Raw genomic sequence first — 20,084 nt, forward strand, 5'->3', positions numbered from 1 at the left:
TCATCATGTGCAGTAATGACATATTAGGATAAATTCTTTACATAATGGAATACAAAATTTATAAAATTGATGTATAAAAGTTACTTTTATCTTCAAAGTTATATGTGAAAACCATTCAAATAGTGTTTGAAAATACAGTTACTGAACTTATGAAGGTGTTGCTTCTTTTCTCAGGGCTGTTCCTCATCTGTGTTTGTAACTTAAAACAGTAATTCCTGCCTAAAATGTGCAACTGCATCTGGAGCAATTTTTAGACACAATTAAAAGCACATATAGAGCATAACAGTGGAATGCTTTGTATATGCTTATCACCCATATGATATATTTTTAAATGAAATGTAAAATCATTCTGACCATAAATAAAATTAATCCCTATTATATAGTTATTTTCAATATGGGAGTTCAGAATGTGAGCATGGTCACAGGGATTCTCCTAAAATTTTATCAGGCTGTCCAATTTATACGTTAATCAGGTTGTATGCCATTTTTGGCTTTAATCAGCCACAAATGCATATGCTGAGATGTTCTTAGCAATAAAGATACAGATGTGCACAAGGGTCAGTAGTCCCACTGAGCCTCAGGATTGTTTTTTCATTCCGTTTTGCTTCATATAGAATCATAGAATAATTAGGGTTGGAAAAGACCTTAAGATCATCTAGTTCCAACCCCCCTGCCATGGGCAGGGACACCTTGCACTAAACCATGTCACCCAAGACTCCATCCAACTTGGCCTTGAACACTGCCAGGGATGGAGCATTCACAACTTCCTTGGGCAACCCATTCCAGTGCCTCACCACTGGAAAGAACTCTCAGTAAAGAACTTCTTCCTTATATCTAACCTAAACTTCCCCCATTTAAGTTTGAACCCATTACCCCATGTCCTGTAACTGCAGTCCCTGATGAGGAGTCCCTCCTCAGCATCCCTGTAGGCCCCCTTCAGATACTGGAAGGCTTCTATGAGGTCTCCACGCAGCCTCTCTTCTCCAGGCTGAACATCTATTCCACCCTTCGTAAGTGTCTTCTTAGGATTGAAATCTTTGCAAGAGCAAACTCTGTAAAGACTGCAAATTTCTGCCACAGCATAGGAAGGATGAAGTTGTTAGATCAGATCCCAGCCCCTTTGTAGTTACTTGTTGCCACATCTGACTGTGAAGTAGAAGTAGCTCATGCACATTAATTCTGTTGTCTTATCAGTGGAAGTAGAGACTGGCATGCATGGCTGCAAAACTGAGTTTTGGAAGTTTCTGCAGTCTTGCATGCACCCAAATGCTTCTCTGGTTATGCAGTATAACAGTGACGTTTTATTACATTCAACAAAGTTTTGGTGGGGGGCTGTAACATTTACGAAGCTCTTAAAAAAACACACAACCCCATCTAGAGTCAGGCTTTTTGGTGGTTGCATGAGCAAGAGTGACAGAAACAAGCAGCAGTCAAGAATAAAATCAGCAATACAGAATCTAGTTACTTGATTTATGTGGAGTGATGAACTATTCTTCAACCACAGTGTATTTCAAGTTAAATTTTAGGATTGCCTAGTACAAGTACTGCAAGATACTGTTTGATAAATTATCATCAGTGCTGGGTTTTTGTTCTTGTGGAAATTTAAGGAAGAAGTTACATGTCCTGTTTCATAGGGACAGTGAATAATGGAAGCATTGCTGTAGGCAGCTTTGCATGCCTGTTCCATGGCAACTTTCATCCTGAAAAAATAGACAACTCAATATATGCCTATTCATTGGTCATTGTTTTCCTTCGGTGCATTCCACCTTTCCAATGCCAATTATCTGACCTCTTTTCAGCTCTTCTACTGCACACATTGCATTTTTCACTCTGTACTCCCTGCTTTCCAATCCTGCCTGACCTCTGTGCTGTTGGCTATAGCTGCAAGTCTCAGTCTGTGTTCCTGCACGATAAGCCACTGGTCTTGCAACAGAGCAAGCACAGGAGCTGCTGCCTCGCACAGGAGCAAGTTACTGTGTTCAGCTAATCTGCAGTAACTTGCTCCTGTGAGAGGTGGCGGCTCCTGGCTCCAACCTGCTGCTTTATTTCTCTGCATGCTTCTTTCTGGAAACCTCCTTCCATAGTCTGCACAGCAGCACTAGGATCCAGGTAGTCTACAGGGCAACTCCCAGCTGGTTTGTGTATGAACTGGTCAAAAGTTTTATTTTCAGCAGTTTACATGGACCTGTTTGATAGCCTGAGCAGACTTTCAGGGCAGCCCTTGGAGTCTAAAAGGATTGGGGTTCAGATCAAGCTGAAGTGCTATCCTCATGGTATACCTCCCAACAAGATACAGAGGAACTATTTGACGCCGACTTTCTGCCTTCAGAAACAGTGAGCTGTGCCTGAATTTTTGTCGAGAATATCTTGCAGTACCTTCTTAACATCTTAACAGATAGCTCTCAGAGAATTACCAGGAACAGTGTGAAGAAGAAATGATCAAGCTTCTCCAAAATGTGCTGCCCACATAAAGTCCATAGCCAACAGTTGCTCTACTTCCCATTCCATGGCCAAAGGCTGTAGGAAGGGGGCGATGGTACTGGGACTGTCCCAGCCACCAAGCAAGGTCACCTGTGCTCAGGGAAGGTGAGCTCTGTGGTAAATCAGTCTCTGCTGCTCCCATCTCCGTAATCGACTGATCTTCTCCAGCCCAGAGTTCTGCCGCAGTGCTTTCCAACCTGGAAGGCTGCTTTGTCACTCATTTATACCTCTGTCATCTCTCTTGTGTTCCACATTCCCTGCTATCTGACACTGGCACTTATTCCAGGTTTCCTTTCACGCAAGCCCTTAACCCTGTCCTGTATTTATTTGCATTTACCCCCCTCACATCCCTGTTGCCACCACTTTTTTTTAGATCGCTGTGCATGAAGAAAAATAACTTTCCCAGCTGAAACCAGGACAATGCCTCTGTCAGTGCCTAGCTCCTACAGCTTGGATTTTGAAAACATTGGATGTGTTTTACATACCAGAAAAAGCCAAATCTAGGGTTCTTGGATTGAAGGCACAAAACGGGGAATTTAGTGGTAACTATATGGCGACATTTTCTTGGTACTGGAAAGGCCTTTAAGACCTTGACATTATATTGGCAAAAGTCAGAAATGGTTTGTCCTGACGCTTTTTGGGTTTCTTTTGTGCTGTTTGTATGGAACATAAGGATACAGCCCTAATAGGCACATTGGGCTACAAGTATGCTCACTTGGGTGTATAGGACAGGAGTGTGAGGAGTGTAATGTTACATGTAGACAGGATATTCTAAAGAGCCACTGCTTCTTGGAGTAATGTTTCTTCTACTTACAGAAAAAAATGGAAATTGTGTTGGTAATGTATTCCATAGAAGAGACTACAGATAAAATACACAGTAATCTGTAAGCTAATATTAGTTGAAGCAACTTTGTATATTGCTACATATTTTCAGGTAAAAGTAAATGTATATATTGAAGTGGCAGTAGGCATTTGCATCTTTGATGATACCTTCTCATAATTTTAAGGTAATTACTTAAATGTGAAATTCAAGGATGATAATTGCACTATGAAAATGTCACCACTGTTTCATAGGCTGGTGTTGATTTTGGCCAGTTACGGGTGGTATCCAGCTCTTAGATTTTAAGTACCGCTGATGGTGTTTTGAGGATAGAACTGTATAAATGTGGAACTAGCTAAGAAATAGAAGACTGGCATTTTAAAAGACAGCACTGGCATAAGGAAACATAGAAGTGCTTATAACCAGACCTGCCTACCAGGTCTTTAAAGGCAAAGGGTAATTAGTTGAGAAGATTAGGAGAGAATATTTGTATCAATTTAGACATGTTGAAGTTTATGTTATGAAGTTGATTTTAGGTACTTAAAAAAGCAGCCTTGTGGCAAAGAAGAACTACAGGAACAACTGTGTATAATTTTAGCTTTCTGATTGGTGAGGAGTACATGGTAGTTAGAGATCAGTCATGATGAGTTCCTATGGGTGAGATGGAGACTGGCAAATGCTCCTCTCTCTCACCCCTCTCCTTGATGGCACATGGTTTTTTGGTACTGCCACTGGTGGCTGCCGAAGAGGGCAGTAACACTACTGCAATAGCTTGGCTTATCCACAGCCTCAGCAATGACTCTTGCCACAGTCTGCTCACCTCTTCAGGCTCTTCAGTGAGAGCTCAGCCTCGGAAATATGGAGATTATGGTGATAAGAAAGACCTGAAATAAAAGAGTTTACACTAGTCATGACATTCATAATGGCTCATGCCATTTAAGGTGGAAAAACAGAGTATTTTGGGACATGAAATTATGATCCTATTGGGATGCTCATTTAAACCTCATTGAGTGCTTATATGGAAAACTGGTTTTGCTTGTTGGTGATATAATTTTGAACTTTAGAACTCAAGAGAAATGTGAAAATTAGAGAAACAAAGACTGCAACCTTTTAACAGAGAGTTACAAATAACTTTCTATTCCCATAAAATTTCGCTAACGTTGTACTGAATTAATGTTGTCTTTTTGAAGTGCCATGAGAATACAAATAAAAAATTATAAATAAAATACTTCTCAGCCGAGGCAGCGAAAGGTGAATAAATAATAATGAGCTTGTGCTGTGATAATATTAGTCTTATTAAGGAAGGCAATTCTTGCAGTTCATTTGCAGGTTTTGGGTGTACATCAGTGATAGCAAGTTAAACAGTGCAAGACAGCTGTGTGGTCTTATGGAGCATCCAGTCCTAAGGTTCCCTAGATGTTCATTACTTCTAACTAAAGACATCCTAAAGGCTCAGAATTTGATGGCTCTACATTTCTGTCTGGTGAAGAATAACCATGTGGGAATAATCACACTGTATGGCTTCCTTTTTTTAGGTCTCTTACTAGAAATAGGGCTAGTGGATTCTTTTTTCTTCTTTTCTGCCTTACAAACATTACGTGCAGTTGTTTTTAAGACTTTTTTTTTGCTTTAAGGTGCCTCTCTCTGAAATATGATGACATACCCTAAATCCTTTTTACAGATTCTCTTGTAGCCTTTTTTGCAAATGACTTTACGTGTGATTCTTTGCATTTAGAAAATCCTTAAATATTTTGCAAGTTTGCTTTATAGTCTTAGAAGAAGGCGTGATCAATATTGCTGGCTTTTCCAACTCCAGACACCTGAGTTCTGAATAAAATTGACTCACTGTGACTGAAAATGAGTTTGATATGCTTATCTTGACTTCTATATACTGCAGACCATTATGAAATAGTACAGGTCTTCTTGACAGAGTCCAGCACACTGATGGGCAAAGGGGGGAATCCACTTGCTGGTCTGTACTGTGACTTATTGGCTCTGAATCTGACTGGTCTTTCCTTCGAGTACTTCTGTCAATGCCCAGGAAATTTTTGTATACCATATCTAATTACAGAAGAATTTTTTGAAGACAATATACAGTTGGACACCACTTCTTACTTAACTGTTTTATATATGTGAATGTTTCAACTTTGTCATTTTGCCAAGTTCCACCAATTCTCACTGTTGGTGAATCAGTTTAAGGTCTTAGTGTTGTCAGAACTGGGAAGAATCAAAATTGTACTGAGTACCTTGTGAGGAGTCAAAATTATATACTGCCATTTAAGTTTCGGTTTTCTTTTGGTTATGAAAACAGGTGAGAAATGAGTTGAAAATTACAGCTGGTTTATACATAGAAAAAATATGTAACTCAGTATGAATTAAAAGTATATATATGTATATGATTAAAAACATAAGGAGGAGACACCTCAGTGTCAGACTTAAGCAGAATGATGCCTACATTTGTATTTATTTCTGGTTGTTTAATTCATATGTGAGGCCTTATTACTAAAGGGAATGGGATGTAAAATTGAAGAAAAATATAAAATAGGAAACACTTAATGGAAACCTGGAGCTACTGAAGAGTATGATAGGTTTTGAATGTCCCTTTTAATCAAAACAGAAACGTTTTCAAGGTTTTGTCATTAGAAAGTTCTCATGGGATACCCTTCAGCACAGTGCTTTTGGAGCCTCTAAACTGGAGGGAATGACCGCTGTGCCTTTATTTAGCATGAAGAACGTCGTGATGACCAGTGTGAACAGCACTGTGCTCTCCTACCCTTTTTGCTGGCCCATGGTGTTCTTCTCTGCCTGTTGATAGCAGCGACACCCTAATGCCCCTCTGGGATTTGAAGTTTGTGTGCATAAATCAAACTAACTTTTTTTCCAGAAGTACCAACAGCCATTCGAGTCAATCCACTGTCCCTCTGGATTTTGATGGTGTCTCAATGACTTTATAAACAGTTGAAGAGAACAGCAAGAACAAACTGCATCTGACCCTCTTTTTATTTAGGCAGCAATTAGACAATATTGAAGAGATTTTCTGTTATTTCTCTACTTGTAATGATGTCATTTTTCTATTACTGTACGTACTTTTATTTGCCCTAATCTGTTTTAACTCTAGGCCTGCCACTCTGAATGCGTGTTTCCTAGTCTTTTCTCTTACTGTCCCTTTGTCTCTAATGGTCTCTAATAAATAGAAGAGGCACATACCTGCCATTATTCTGTGTTATTGAGTGACATCCATCACAAAGAAGGCTGTGAAATAATTTTGTTGAAGAGCTGCTTGCGCCATAAACACAAATTACTGGTGTGCATCCATTTTTAATGTGCGTCTTTCCTTTGTTGTAGTAGTTCAAATAGAATCATGTAATCAGATTTGCAAAGGTAGCTCTTGCTATCATAATGAGGCTTGTTACCTTGCTAGGATTCAGTAACCACTACTGGAGATGCAAAAAAAATTTATGGTTATAAAGTGATATCTTAAAAGATTTTTTTCATTTTTTTAGGCTACTCACGCAGAATGTTGGTCTTCTTTATGTTGGAAACTTTGACAGACCTTTTGCACAAATTAAGGTACGATTAATAAGCTGGGGGTGTTTGGATATTTAAATCATCTCACTTTGTATGATTATAAGTCTAGAGAACTTTGCATTATCAATACAGCTTCAGGAAAAATAATAGGAAATAGTGCTGCTTTGGTGATTTTTGGCATATTCTGGGTTTGCTTCTAATTACATCTGTTTACTTAACTTGTCAAAGAAGTTTAGGCTTTCCTGTCATCTTTTGATTAATCCTGATTCTGGTTTCATTATCAGAAGGAAAATGTTATTTTTTTTTTTTTCTCCCCCTTTTTTTTCTTAGGTTACATTGTCAGAGACATTTAAAAAAAAAAGCCATTTTTGAAACTCTATAATTCTTTAAGCGATCCTTGACAGGGAAGACACTGCAGTAAAAAGCACAGATTGTTTTCCCATTATTATTAGATTTATTATGAAAGACTCATACAACTGGTGGAAAAGAATTTGTCTTTTATGACTTACTGTTTCTTTTCCTTCAGTTGAACTATAACAGTTCCACGTTTCTAATTGCCAGTTGCTAATCAGTTATTGTCATGTCACTTGCAAACAGAAATGTTTTACAAGAATATGTGGACTGATTTTGTTGAGTTTCATTGGGATTTTTTTTTTAGGACAGAGAGAGGGAGGCATTAGCATGTCAGTCATTACGCTGGGATGTGGAAATGTGGTATCTGTTTTAGAATGCTAAAATGCTCCCATGTCCCAGATGATACCTGTAATTACTGCATATTCTGCGCTCTTGGCAGCGTTGTTCCCTCCATCATGTGCACATGCTTGTGCCTCTCAGAATTTTAAAAGCCTAAGTTTTCTTTTACATGAAAATGAAACTTGATTTCTGAAACGGAGACGTTTTCCTTCGCCATCCCTAATTGCATTACTAAAGAACAGTATTCCCAACTGTATTTAGCAAATACTTGCTTTTTATAGCTTAAACCTTAGTACTGTTTTAAAATTACTTTAAAATAACACCTGCATGCTTTTCATCTTTCCTCTTCCTTTTCTCTCATCTCCCCAGTTCCTACATGTGTATTATTCAGTTTGGCTAATCATCAAACAATTTAAATGCTTCTTGCCAGAAGTTTCATCACAAATAAGCTTGTATATTTTTGGTGATAACTCTTCAGAATAGTGCTTGTTTAAAAGCTTTGTAACTTTTATTATTAAAGTTCTGTCACACTGTTCTCCCCTTCCAAATGAGGCCCCATTCCCACCTGCGCCTGTCCCATCTGCTTCTAATAATCAGCAGCAAACAGGGAGGTTTTCCCCATGGCTAGGAAGAGTTTGTAGGTTCACTGGGTGGATTTGGGAGAGAAGAGGCATATACTGCTCTTGTTTTGAGTTTGCAGTCAGCAGTGGTACTACAGCCAGGGAGAGGCCCTTCTGCTCACAGGACAGCTGCAAAGCAGACACCGTGCAAGATTAAACTGCAGGACTATCACATCACTAGCAAACACCTAGGGAAAGCGTGGAAAACCAGGATAAATACAAAGTATAGAGCCAGTTTCCTGCAATTTGCATGGACGGCCTTCTCTGCTGGAAGTTGTAGCTGCATCCTGGTGCTTAATAGACTTAGTTGGACTTCCTCGGTTAGTGTGCCTAAGGGATTTTCCACTGAATTTCCAACATAAAAAGCCATACTGTCACAGTGAGTGAAGTTATTATTTTATTTCTTTTAAACTTGTTGCCTAATATTTCGGCCTGGTTCAACCTAGGCGTTATATCAGAAGAAATAGTGACCAGTTGTTCTCTATTCCTGACTTTACCTTCTCTTCCACATTACATCAGTCTTGCATCTTCCAAGCTGCAGAAAGTTAATGTATTAGCTGTAATTTATAGAACAGAACTTTTATTTTTTGAGCTATAGGTGCAGATATATGGGCATATATTTGCACACAGTTGCCTTGCTTGTTTCTGATGTTAAAGATAATCCTAAAGTGGCAAGCCAGTTTGTCTCAGGGTCATCTCTTCTGTGGCTTGTGTTATTAGCTGCAACAGGGAAATGGCATACAGTTAACAAAAAACAATCAACTTTTTAAATCGAGGCTCCTATCTGATTGCATGGAGATTCCAGAAGGATGTTGGCTGCATAACAGCAGGAGGAACTGGCTTAGAGTGGTGGGATCACAACTTCAGAGAGATCTTCAGCACCAAAAATGGAGAGTAATAATTCACATTGAAAGTCGGTGCTGTGAAAATAAATTTATGTACTCTGGAGATGTACAGTGGTCTTTTATAACTGTTGACACAAGTTTCTTTCATTCTTCCTCCAGCAGTTCTTCAGATCTTTCATTCATGGTTGCTAATGATTCCACCAGTTGAAAGACCTGTGAACCTCACGCACTAGATCCTGGAATATATATAAGGCAGAGTCTTTGTAACCTTTTAGTTCAGATATGCTTTTGCTCACTGTGTGATGGATTGGCATCTCTCGTTATATAAATTACCCACTTACGTTCATTTGCAAACTTCCGAAGTATTACGTATTCTATTAAGATACGGCATTTCTTGCCAAACGTGTGCATTAAGGAATGCCCAAACCACTACGCTCTTCTGTCAGTGTAGATTTATTACTCAAAGTGAACCATTATTATACAGCAGCATTTTAGTGCATTTTCAGTTGGACAAATAGGAATGTTACCAGACCTTTGAAATATTCATAGTAAACATATAAACTGCCATGCTAGTACTCATAAATTCATGTTTCAATTTATGTACATTTGCAAAACTGCAAAGAGAGAAACTCCTTATCACAGTATCACTTCCCCAAAGCAAACAAGCTTGATTTTCCAGAACTGTGCAGGAGATAATTGCACCAGTGCCTTTGATGATGAAGTCTGTAGATGGCAAGTCTGGGAAAAGAGTTTGAAATACTAACATCTCTTCTAGGATGGTCTCATATCAATAATTCATTAATATTTATATATATTAATATTTATAATGTTTCTAAGACATAGTTGAACTGGGAAGATTAACCAAAATTACCTGATCTTCCTCCTGACTTGCTTTTGGTTGTAGTGCTTGATAGATGTTTTATCTCTGTACTTCATTATACAAAAGAAATGTGAAGCTTTCACTCCTTAAGCTTTTGAATCCTGTGTCTGGTAGCAGATAGATGAGAAGAAATGGAAGAAAGAGTGTTTTGCTTGCTAGAGGGATCTGCCTGGAACTTTTCTTTTCCAATAATGTGCCAGTTCATAGATATTGGAAGATTTTTTGTGTTTCTACTTTGAACAGAGTTCACAATATAAAACTTTTAAGTTATTGCATAGTGTTTATGATGGCTCTTGTTCTAGGGTAATATTCAGTGAGTTTCAGTAAGTTCAGTGACTTATAAAAATGATGGCTATTTCAGCTAGCTGCTGAGAGTACAAAATTACTTAATGATTTGAAAGTAAAATTCACTGTGACAATGAATTCTCATTTTATTTCCAGGGGATTGTTCTTTAAGTTTATATTGAAGGAATCAGTTTCATAGAGGGTAGTTCTTCTTAATAATTTTATTTTGTTTCTAAATGAAATTATTCTAAATTACTGTTTAATTCTAGCGTCTGTTGAAAGGTGTTGTAGAACAATTTCACCATAAATGTTTACTTTTTGTATCTTTTCACATTTAAGTAGCTATGTTAGTCTAGTAGTTACTGTCATATGCTTCTGCATTTGTTCAAAGAACTCCAGAGCAATTCAGTGATTTGCAGCTTTCTTTAGATCTTAAATGGTTATATTTATTACATATCTCTTGGAAACTGGATGAAAATGGAAAAGGTTTCTATGACAATCTTGATCAGCAAGATAAAGTATTGACATCAGCTGGAATTAACTGGCAAACTTTCTTAAATCTATTTACATTAAATATTGTTAGTATTCTTTTACTAACAATGAAGCTATTAAAGCAAAAATTTGTCATAGAAATTTTGTGCTTATTAGAAGTAACTAAATCCATTGTCCCAGCATACGTAATAGTCGCCTGATGGAAGGGTATGTTATGGAGTTTTTAACCTGTTTACAGAACAAGACTTCTACATAACATGTGTGACACATTGTATTTGGAAGAGAGATTTGATCAATGTAAATTAGAATGAAAACTTAGCTACACTGTATCTAGTAATTATAACTATAAAGAAAATGATCTTGCTTAATCAATTTGTTAGGATTGAAAGTTTTTGCAATTCAGTTCCTAGTTGCTTCTGGGATTAGGGGAAACTGTTCAGTACAATGTGTTCTCCATTATTAATCAGTAATGAAGCTTCTGGCAGTCTTTACTATTGAGCTAATGACTAGTTTCATTTTGGGCTTTTAACACATTAAATTACCATTTAAATAAAGATTAATTACTGCTATTTTATCTTTAGTATTTTAAGAGTAGTTATTAAAAAGTTTCATAATAAATACTACTTTGTTCAAAACAGAATTGTTCAATTTAATAGAATATGAGGACAGTTATGGTGAGAAGAGTACTTTGGAAATAGTGATGTGTTCTTAGCATTTTGTGGTAGAAGCCCACTGGAAAGGTTCTGAAAGGTTTAAGTTTGCTTCTGGGGAATTTGCTCCTGTAGTTACAGCAGTCTTGTCAAGGTCTAGCAAGGAATCAAGCTCTCTGCTCTGACCTGCAGCTCAGTAGCCATTATCTGGGATTTTATTAAACTTGAGAACAGTATTGCTGATTGCTGAGGCAGCTAAATGTACCACCTACACTCCAGGAACGCAGTTTGGTTCTAAGCTATTATTTCCCCAACTGCCTCATTCTCCCTTGGCAAATACACTTTTAACTTAAAATGTGATAAAGCATAGTGGAGTTCCACCAGAGAGAGGCCTTGCAGCAGGTAATCACCCCAGAATAATTTCTGTGATTTTATCACATTAAAACCAGTAGACCCTCCAGATAAAAATCCATCCACCTTTACTTTAAGATCCACAGGCAACTTATCAGTGCCTCAGAGAATTTACTGTAGTGTTCCCAAGAGCTGAAACATCTTCAGCACGGCTGCTTTACCTTTGGCCAGACACAGAGGCTGAACTGACGTCTGAGAACCAGGCTAGACCTCATTTCTGACTCCTTCAACAGTATCAACCATCTGCAGATGATTACTGAAGTGATTGGCCACAATTTACCAGTCTTTTCCTGCAAGAACAGGGAAAAGGAATGAATTGTTGAACTTGCTGCTTTTGAGAACTTATTTCTTAAGCTAGTATAAGCTGCCGATTTCTTGACTGAAGCTGGCATGTTTTTCTTCCCTGTGTGACAGTGACTTCTACTACCAATTCATGATCTCAAAGCCAGGTGGACTGCCACTGTCTAGTCACAGAGGTCAGATACAGAGCACCTTGTTAGGGTTCAGTTCTTCAGACTACTCCAAATTTAGGAGGGGAGTTGGTTCAACTTTCACTATACATTTAGCTGCTGTTCTAACAGAGCTCCACAACAACGTGGTCTAGCAAAATATATGCATAAGTTTTACCTCTCTGCCTGAGGACAGCCAGTAAGAGTATGTTGGTGCCCTAGTTATTTGATGCTTTGCTTACAGGACTTTCGTATCTATAGACAGAGGTTTTTGCTTTCACTACCACAGCAGGAAAAGATTTCTTGTTTATCACAATGAAGTCATAATCTGAGTCTTGTTTCTGTTGCCTACCACCCCTTCTTATTATTTTGTGCTGTTAGTGTATTTTATGTGTTGTGAAATGCCATAGAATAAAACGTAAGAGTATCATGACTTCAGCTTGAAGAAGACTGCACATACAGCCCTATAGTCTCTGGAGTGAGATGTTCCTGGGGAAAAAAATACAGATTTATCTGTAGGTGTTTGATTCTGGTTGTTCATGTTGAAGATAAATGATTTCAAACTGAAAGAGAACCACTGGGTTGAGCAGAGGCCTGTCAAATTAAAGAAAAATTGTGCTAACTTGCTCGGTTAGCTGTGCAAGATAGTGTCAGAGAAGGATTATTTCATCTTCATATTAGCAGAGTTAACATGGGTGGTGAGGGGAAAGGAGAAGAGAAGATTATTTTAAACTAGGAAAATAATGATAGGAGAACAAATGGCTTATACTGGACAGAAATAGGTTTTTTTCTGGAAGCAGAAGAACATTTTTGAGAGCTACAGATCTGGATCCAACTTCCACTAGGAATAAACACCTTTACAGTGTTGAGAAAGAATGTGATAATTATATGATTGGAGGACTGTGAAAGAGGAATATAAACTCAGATAATCTGAGTCTCTACATTTCATTAAACACAGTCACTCTCAATTAAAACACACAAACTGAGAATAAAGCTGAATAATATACTACCTCCTCTGAAGTTCAAACTATATCTTTAGGATAAAATAATCAACATTAATAATATCTATTTATTCTCATTAACAGTCTCCAAACAGAACTGGTGCGTGTCTCTAATGTTTTGAAGAGTTTTGTGGGATGTTACAGTAGGATTTTCGTATCCTCTTGCTAGGTGTTGAAGGTGCAGTGGGCATTGTTGGGATTGCTTGTATTGGGCTGTTGAGAAGCTTCATAAGGAAATTCTTCCCTTCTTCCTTATTCTGTTTGTCTTTTGTGGAAACCATCTATATTTGTGTGTCATGCAGAAGTCAACACATGGAAACAGTTTTAGCACCAACACTTAAAAAGTGGGCCTTTTTTGCTAGATAGTATTTCAAAATAAATTTTTCAGTGGAGTGGGAATTTAAGCCTTGTTCCTAATGTTTATTGTTACAAGATGACAATGTTCAGTCTTCTCATGGGAAGTCATACAATGCTGAGGTAATTCCTTCTGGTGCCTGAACTTGTCCTGATTTTCCACACATTCCTTTCTGCTGTACTGATTTCACATGAAGGACTGATTGAAATTCAGCATCTTAGTTTTTATCTTCAGGGTGCTTGCATGGTCTGGGATATATGAAAAGTTTCCTGGCATAGGGCTATAGGCTGTGTTTGTCTTCCTCAGGAATGCGGGAAGGTTTTACATTAAAAATAAAGTTAATTCTCAGCAGTGACAGGGTTTTCAGAAGGGCAGCCTAGGACTTAAAGTGAACCTGAGCAAACCTGGAGTGGTTACACATCTTGCAATCTTCAGTCCCAAGTTCAAGGTGTCTCACTTTGACTTTGTGTCCTAAACAATAATCTGAACATATTCAAAACCAAAATTCTGAGTTTGTGACAACAGTAACAGAAACTGAGAAGTAAAAAATTGCCCTACCCACACAGTTTATGTCTTTTAAAGAAGATGAGGGAGGTGCTAGAGAGAATTTACTGAACAAACTGCAAGTTAGAAAATGATGTAAGGTGCTAGCAAGAAATCACCCACTGCTCATTCCTAAATTACCTCTTTGTTAAAGGCAGCAAATTTAGCTCATTTTGAAACTAGGATACTTTTGAAACATTACTTTGAGAATTAATGAGGGGAAAAACCTCATATGGCTTGATTCTTTATCCCTTGACTTCATTTCTCTTCATTTTGACGTTCTTTGTTGCAGCTTGTCTCAAAAGCAATTGCTGACTCTTAAGGGCAAGGGGTCCTGACTGCCTGTGTGTTTGTATAGTCCCTCAGTCCTGCCTGGGAATGTTAGACACCAATAGTATAAATGAATAGTAATATATGTTATGTGTGTGTTTATATTACAGTAAACACCAGCATACATTGGGCATATTTACTCTCTGTAGACACATTGACAAGAAAAAGTGCTAAAAAAAAAAAAAGAAATTAAAAATAATCTAGCATTGAAACCGGTGATGTAAACAAAAGTGTAACTAGTAGAAAATAAGTGTGAGCACTGCAAAAACTGCAGCAGTGATTTTGTGTGCTGACACAATTGCTGCCCCTAAAGGAACACAACGTTAATGAACTATAATTTGTAAATTCACTCTGTTCTGATGATCAGTCCCCATTTTGCTTTTTGTCATGATTATGCCGATGAATTCAGTTTAAAAATTTGTTCTTTGTAAAGCACGTGGTGTTCCATAGAAGTCCACAGAATTAGGAAGATTACCTCTGCAGTCTTCTGTTTTGCTGCCAATAAGATAGAACAATTGGTGCTTGGTTTTGGACTAGGAATTTGAGGAGGGGGGAAGAGCAGCAGGGGAGCAGCTTTTGTTATTTCAGCTTCTAGTAGGTTTTTTTGAAAATCAGTCCAAGTTTGTTCTTGCCTAAGCATAAGGTAAATTAAGCCTTCTGGAAAGGTTAAAATAATAGCCAATTGGTTGCAGAACTTAATTTATCAGGGTTTGGGGTTTGGGTTTTTTGTTTGTTGGTTTTTGGTTTTTTAAGTTAGTTTTCTATTTACTTCTGTATTAACTGTTTAAGAAAAAAAATCTTCAAAAGCTTTAATGAGTATTGTAAAAATGAACAGGTTGCATTTTTTAAGCCTTCCATTTCCTGGGCTTTGGAATACAAATACATCCTACCAATCGAACCTCAGTATGATAATACGCGATTTCTCAAAAAGCTTAGAAAAACAAGTGCTGACAAAGGAACCTTGTGAAGTCCAAGAAAAACAAATGTAGGGTTGTGCATCGGGGACTGAGCAAGCTGGAGCCTTAACTGGCTGTGCCGGAGCTCTGCAGGTAAGTGCTTGAGGGTCCCTGTGGCAGCAAGCTAAATGTGAGCCGGTCACGTGCCCTGGCACTGGTAAAGGAGAACCATGCCCTGGGTTTTGTTAGCCAGAGCATAGCCAGCAGGTCAAGGAAAGGCAATTCTCTGCTCAAGCATTTGTGAGACACATCTGGAGTAACCTTGTGCTGTTCTGGACTCCCCAGTGAAAGAGAAGTCACCCTGCTGGAGCGATTCCTGGAGAGGGCATGACAAAGGGTAGAGCATATGGCCTATGATGAGAGGTTAAAGAAATTGGGTTTGTTTAGAACAGCAAGGAAGAGGGAGCAGAAACTAATGCAACGTTCCATGACCTAAAGAGAGATTGCAGAAAAAAGAGAGTGAGGTACTTCCGAGAGATGCTCAAGGGAAGAAGTGGAGGGAAAAATCCAGTTGGATATAAGGAAAATATTTTCTTGGTGAGGTTGGTTGGGCACAGCAGCAGGTTGTCTGGAGAGGCTGTAAAGTCCCTATCCACAGGGGTTTTCAAAGTTTAACTGGGAAAGGCCCTGAGCAGCCTGACTCATCCTTGAAGTTAACCCAGCCTAGCAGGGGACTGGATTGGGTGATGGCTGAATGTCCCTTCTAATGTGAAATTTTCAGCTTCTTTGGCATTCTAGAGTACAAGCACTTACCACTATGAAATATAACTAGTTCTAAAGCATCATTTATTGTGTTTTCTGGGATATTGTACAGTTGGATGCTTTCTGAGCTTCCACTGTTACTGATTGAATAGAGCTTAATTTCAGTCAATAATATTAACATACAGCATACCAGTCAGTTCTTTCTCCTTATCTTTTCCTATGGCTGTGACCATAATTTGCATTATACAAGGCTTTCAATACTTCCATTCTTAGTATCTCTTGTTTTTGCCCGTTAAATGTAAGTGGCTGGTTTTCTCATTATATCAAAAATATGAAAAGATGCATCTTTTGTTCCATTAAGAGGTAGAATTGCATTAGCTACCAGAGATCCTTTGGTCCTCTTTCAAAGAACATGTGGCATTTTCTTCAGTGAAACGTTTATTTAGAAGAAGAAAGTTCTGGGTTGGGGATTTTTTGCTTGGTTTGGTTTTTTGTTTTGTTTTGAGTTTTTCCTCTCCTTTGAAGTTGTTCTGTAGCTATTTTCATGTAATGAAGCACTATGGATTTTTTAATGGAGTGTGCGGTATATGTTGAGAATAAAGAGTCTTTTGCTTATACTAAAAATCTGTGAGCGTAACTGGTACTGAGAGAGGCTGCTGTTCTCAGGAATGTTTCTAAAACTTAAGAGGTTTATAGATTATTCAGAGCCATGTAACTACTTTTTAAGAGAATGATAGCAAAGAAGGGAAGAAATTGGAAGTGGCAGCACTGGCTAGATTAGTAGCAGAGCTCATGAGAAAGAGGCTGGAAGAGGAGCGCCCAGTGGGTAGCTGTTGGACGTAAATGTCATGAGGAGACTTTGTAAATACATGAGATGGGATGTAACTTGTGCATAATGGGCATTAGTAAGGGAAGATGAGTGCATGACAGCATACAACACGGGACTGTAGAAACAAAACTTGCATGTATGCTGAGAAGACATGGTCATGCTATCTAACATTCATACCTTCCCTTCTCCTCCAGTCTGGCCTGTGGCCCCTTTTCCAGGGGCAACACTGACCTACAGTGACTCTTAGGAAAAGCCTCCAAAATTGATCTCTAAGACCATTCATATTGTCTTCTTCAGTTCTTATGGTTGGAGTACTTTAGTCATAAGACCTATGAAATTAAGCCAACCAGCAATTTTTTAAATTTTTTTAATTTTTTTTTTAAATTGTGTTGGGGATGGTTGATTTGGAGTTTCCTGCTTCATTCCATTTGATAAATAATGAGACTTGAAACCAGCAGTAGCTAACATGTGTGCCATCAGACTTTAGTTTTCATTATTTACTTTTTTTGTTTCAGTATCCTTCTTCTTAAAGTCATTTGCTTTCTTACCTTCCTGGTAATTTTCCAAATATTTACTGTTGTCCCCATACAGATACTATTCTGGAAAGTATAGTTGTAGAGAAAACTGGATTTTCAAAGTGGTAAGCAGGTTGGGCTTACAGTAGCTTTCCTATGCCCAGTGATATGAAAACATACTATGATAAATGTGAGCATTAGGATATGCAGATTATGTCTCATTAAAATAACACATTAATAGATTTATTTTCCGTATTGAAGAGATGGGAAGACAAAAGGGTTAAGCTCTATCTCTGAACCATAAAGTTATTGCTCACTACCTAAAAATTGCTGATAAAGATACTAGGAGTGAGAGATTCGGTTTAGCAATAAATGAGCATAGATATTGCAGATATTTCTCATCTGCATTGCATTGAGCCTTCACACTTGTCACGGTGGAATAACTGTCAGGTTTCTTGTGCTGTACGGCAAGTTGTGTTTTGCCATTGTCCTTGTCCTCTTTGTCACATTGTTCTCTCCCAGGCTCAAGTGTTCGAGAGTTCTGGCTCCCGTACATGGGTGATTTGGGGCTGGCACCATCTTTTAGTTCGCTTTCTTATGTTTTATGAAAATCACCTTGCAGAAGAGGATGATTTGTCCATGATGATTTTAAGCTCTTGAACATGGTAATTTGTTGCTGCAGCTGTTACCGTGTTGTAACTGCATTGTCAAACCTGGGTTTGGGTGTGCTTCTGCACACAGAGAGTGTAATTTGTTCTGAGTAATTGAGGATACCTTGATTACAACAGCTGTTTATGGGGCCAGCTCCTGAGCTTGCCTGAGTTGCAGCAGGGACTGTTTTTTCTTTGATGTAGACATCCCCACGCTTAGTTTCCATAAATGCAATTGCATTTGCATTTTCTTTTGACTAGAATACAATACTCCAACAGCATGGTGGTGTGCTCAAGCTTCTCAGAGTTTTAGGCAATTTAGGAAACTCGTTGTAGGTAATTGTTTTCTCAGAGAAAGTAGTGTCCTAAATTTGCGTGTCTTCATTGTTTCCTTCAGAAATTATTCTTTTCATGTCATATATGTTATCATAATTGTTCTTTATTAATATGTTCTGATTTTTAAAATAAGCTCTTCATCTTTTCTTGCTGCATTAGAGGCTTTTTTTTGCTGGTACTGTGGGCAAGTGAAATAAAGACAGTAGAATGGATAACAGCCAAAGAGAAAAAATAGATATGAAAAATAGTTTCTAAATAAAGGTATAAAAATCAGACCCTGTTAGAAATTTATTCTAATTAAATGAGACAACAAAAGGTATTTTGGCAAAGTCTTTTAGGTCTTCTTTTAACCATTTCTTAATTGTTTATTGTTTTAAAGTATCGTGAGAACATCAGCCAAGATCAGGCTTGAGGGGGGGATGAGAAAGCAAATTGTTGTTGTAAACAGTTTATAGGCAGAGTATATCTAAATTTGTTAAGCTTTTTAGAGGTGACTTATTTTGAGTCTAAACTGAACAAATGAGGTTGAACTTGATAAATGAGCTTGAACTTGTAGCACCATTGTGAAATGCAGATGATAATGTCTTTAAAATAAATTACTCATGAATAAATCAAGATGTTGAAGTTGCAAAGGGTGAGAAATGGTATAACAGGGAAATTCTTTGACCAGGAAATGGTTTCTGAGACCTTTCTTTATAGTATATATAAAATGCATAGTGAACATCATGAATGAGAAATATTTTAAATGTCAGATACTGATAAGATTGGATGGCAAAAATCATTGTATTGAGAGGTACTGTGCTGGTTTAGGGCTAGTAAAAGGCAAATGCAGATTAAATTTAGATAAATGAAAAAGAATAGGCCTGCAAACAATGACACAGAAGGTAGAAGAAATACCAAATGAGATAATTATGCAGGATATCAGCTTACAAAGGAAAAAGGGTTGTGGATAATATCCTGTCTAATTATAATACCTATAAAGGAGGATAGTCACACGCACTAATTTCAGCCACCTTATACCCCACAGGCTCCCTGTATAGACAGTGGAAACCAGTTGAATCCAAGGGTGAATCTGGGAACCTCTAAGTAAAATGCCTGACAGTTGCCTTGTTGGGTCTTTTAAATTGCTTTCTAGAAGTGCCAGCCTCTCACAGTGGATTTCATTCCAAAACTAGCTACTACATTCTAAGTACTTAAAGTAATGATACAAATACTTGTCTTGCCTGTCTCTCTGGATTTCCCAATTATGAGATTAAGGTCTGGCTAAAACCAAATTGTAATTGTACAGCTGTTTTAACTGCAAGTGAGCATTTCCAGTATAGTATTCCCCACAGACAACTGTTGGCGCTTAAATGTCACTTCAGCTACTGCTAATAGATTTTCAGAGATCCATTTTTTCCCACCATTTCTATCCTCAAATATAATCTGTAAGACCAAATAAATTCTGCAATCTTAAGCTCTGTTAGACATCTGATGAGAAAGTTGGTGGCTCTTACAGAAGGTTAGCAAATGAGGAAGGTAGAATTAAATTAGATTGTACCCAGGAAAGGCTGGCTCATCGGTAAAAAGGTGAGATTTCATACTAGTAAAAATAGAAGGATGCTTACATCCTTCACAAGGAAATGATAAATAGCACCTGGACACTCTGATACCTAGAAAGCAGTAGACCTAGGGGAAAATGAAGCTGTACATAGACAGTAAATCAGGTACGGT

At 37.9% G+C, this 20,084-nt stretch overlaps 1 protein-coding gene across 3 annotated transcripts in view; it reads left to right on the plus strand.

Moving 5' to 3' along the window:
- The window catches only part of RNGTT (RNA guanylyltransferase and 5'-phosphatase), a 192,325-nt gene that overhangs the window by 152,282 nt on the left and 19,959 nt on the right, over positions 1–20,084 (plus strand). For 2 of the 3 annotated variants that reach the window (XM_030491162.1, XM_030491163.1), the window contains exon 14: positions 6,805–6,871. The exons of the other annotated variant lie outside the window; for it this stretch is intronic. In XM_030491162.1, the coding sequence (XP_030347022.1) occupies positions 6,805–6,871 (67 nt within the window). The remainder of the gene's footprint in view (positions 1–6,804; positions 6,872–20,084) is intronic. 3 annotated transcript variants of the gene reach the window in all.

Source organism: Strigops habroptila, chromosome 6 (genome assembly GCF_004027225.2).
Source record: "Strigops habroptila isolate Jane chromosome 6, bStrHab1.2.pri, whole genome shotgun sequence".
NCBI classification, from domain to species: Eukaryota; Metazoa; Chordata; class Aves; order Psittaciformes; family Psittacidae; genus Strigops; species Strigops habroptila.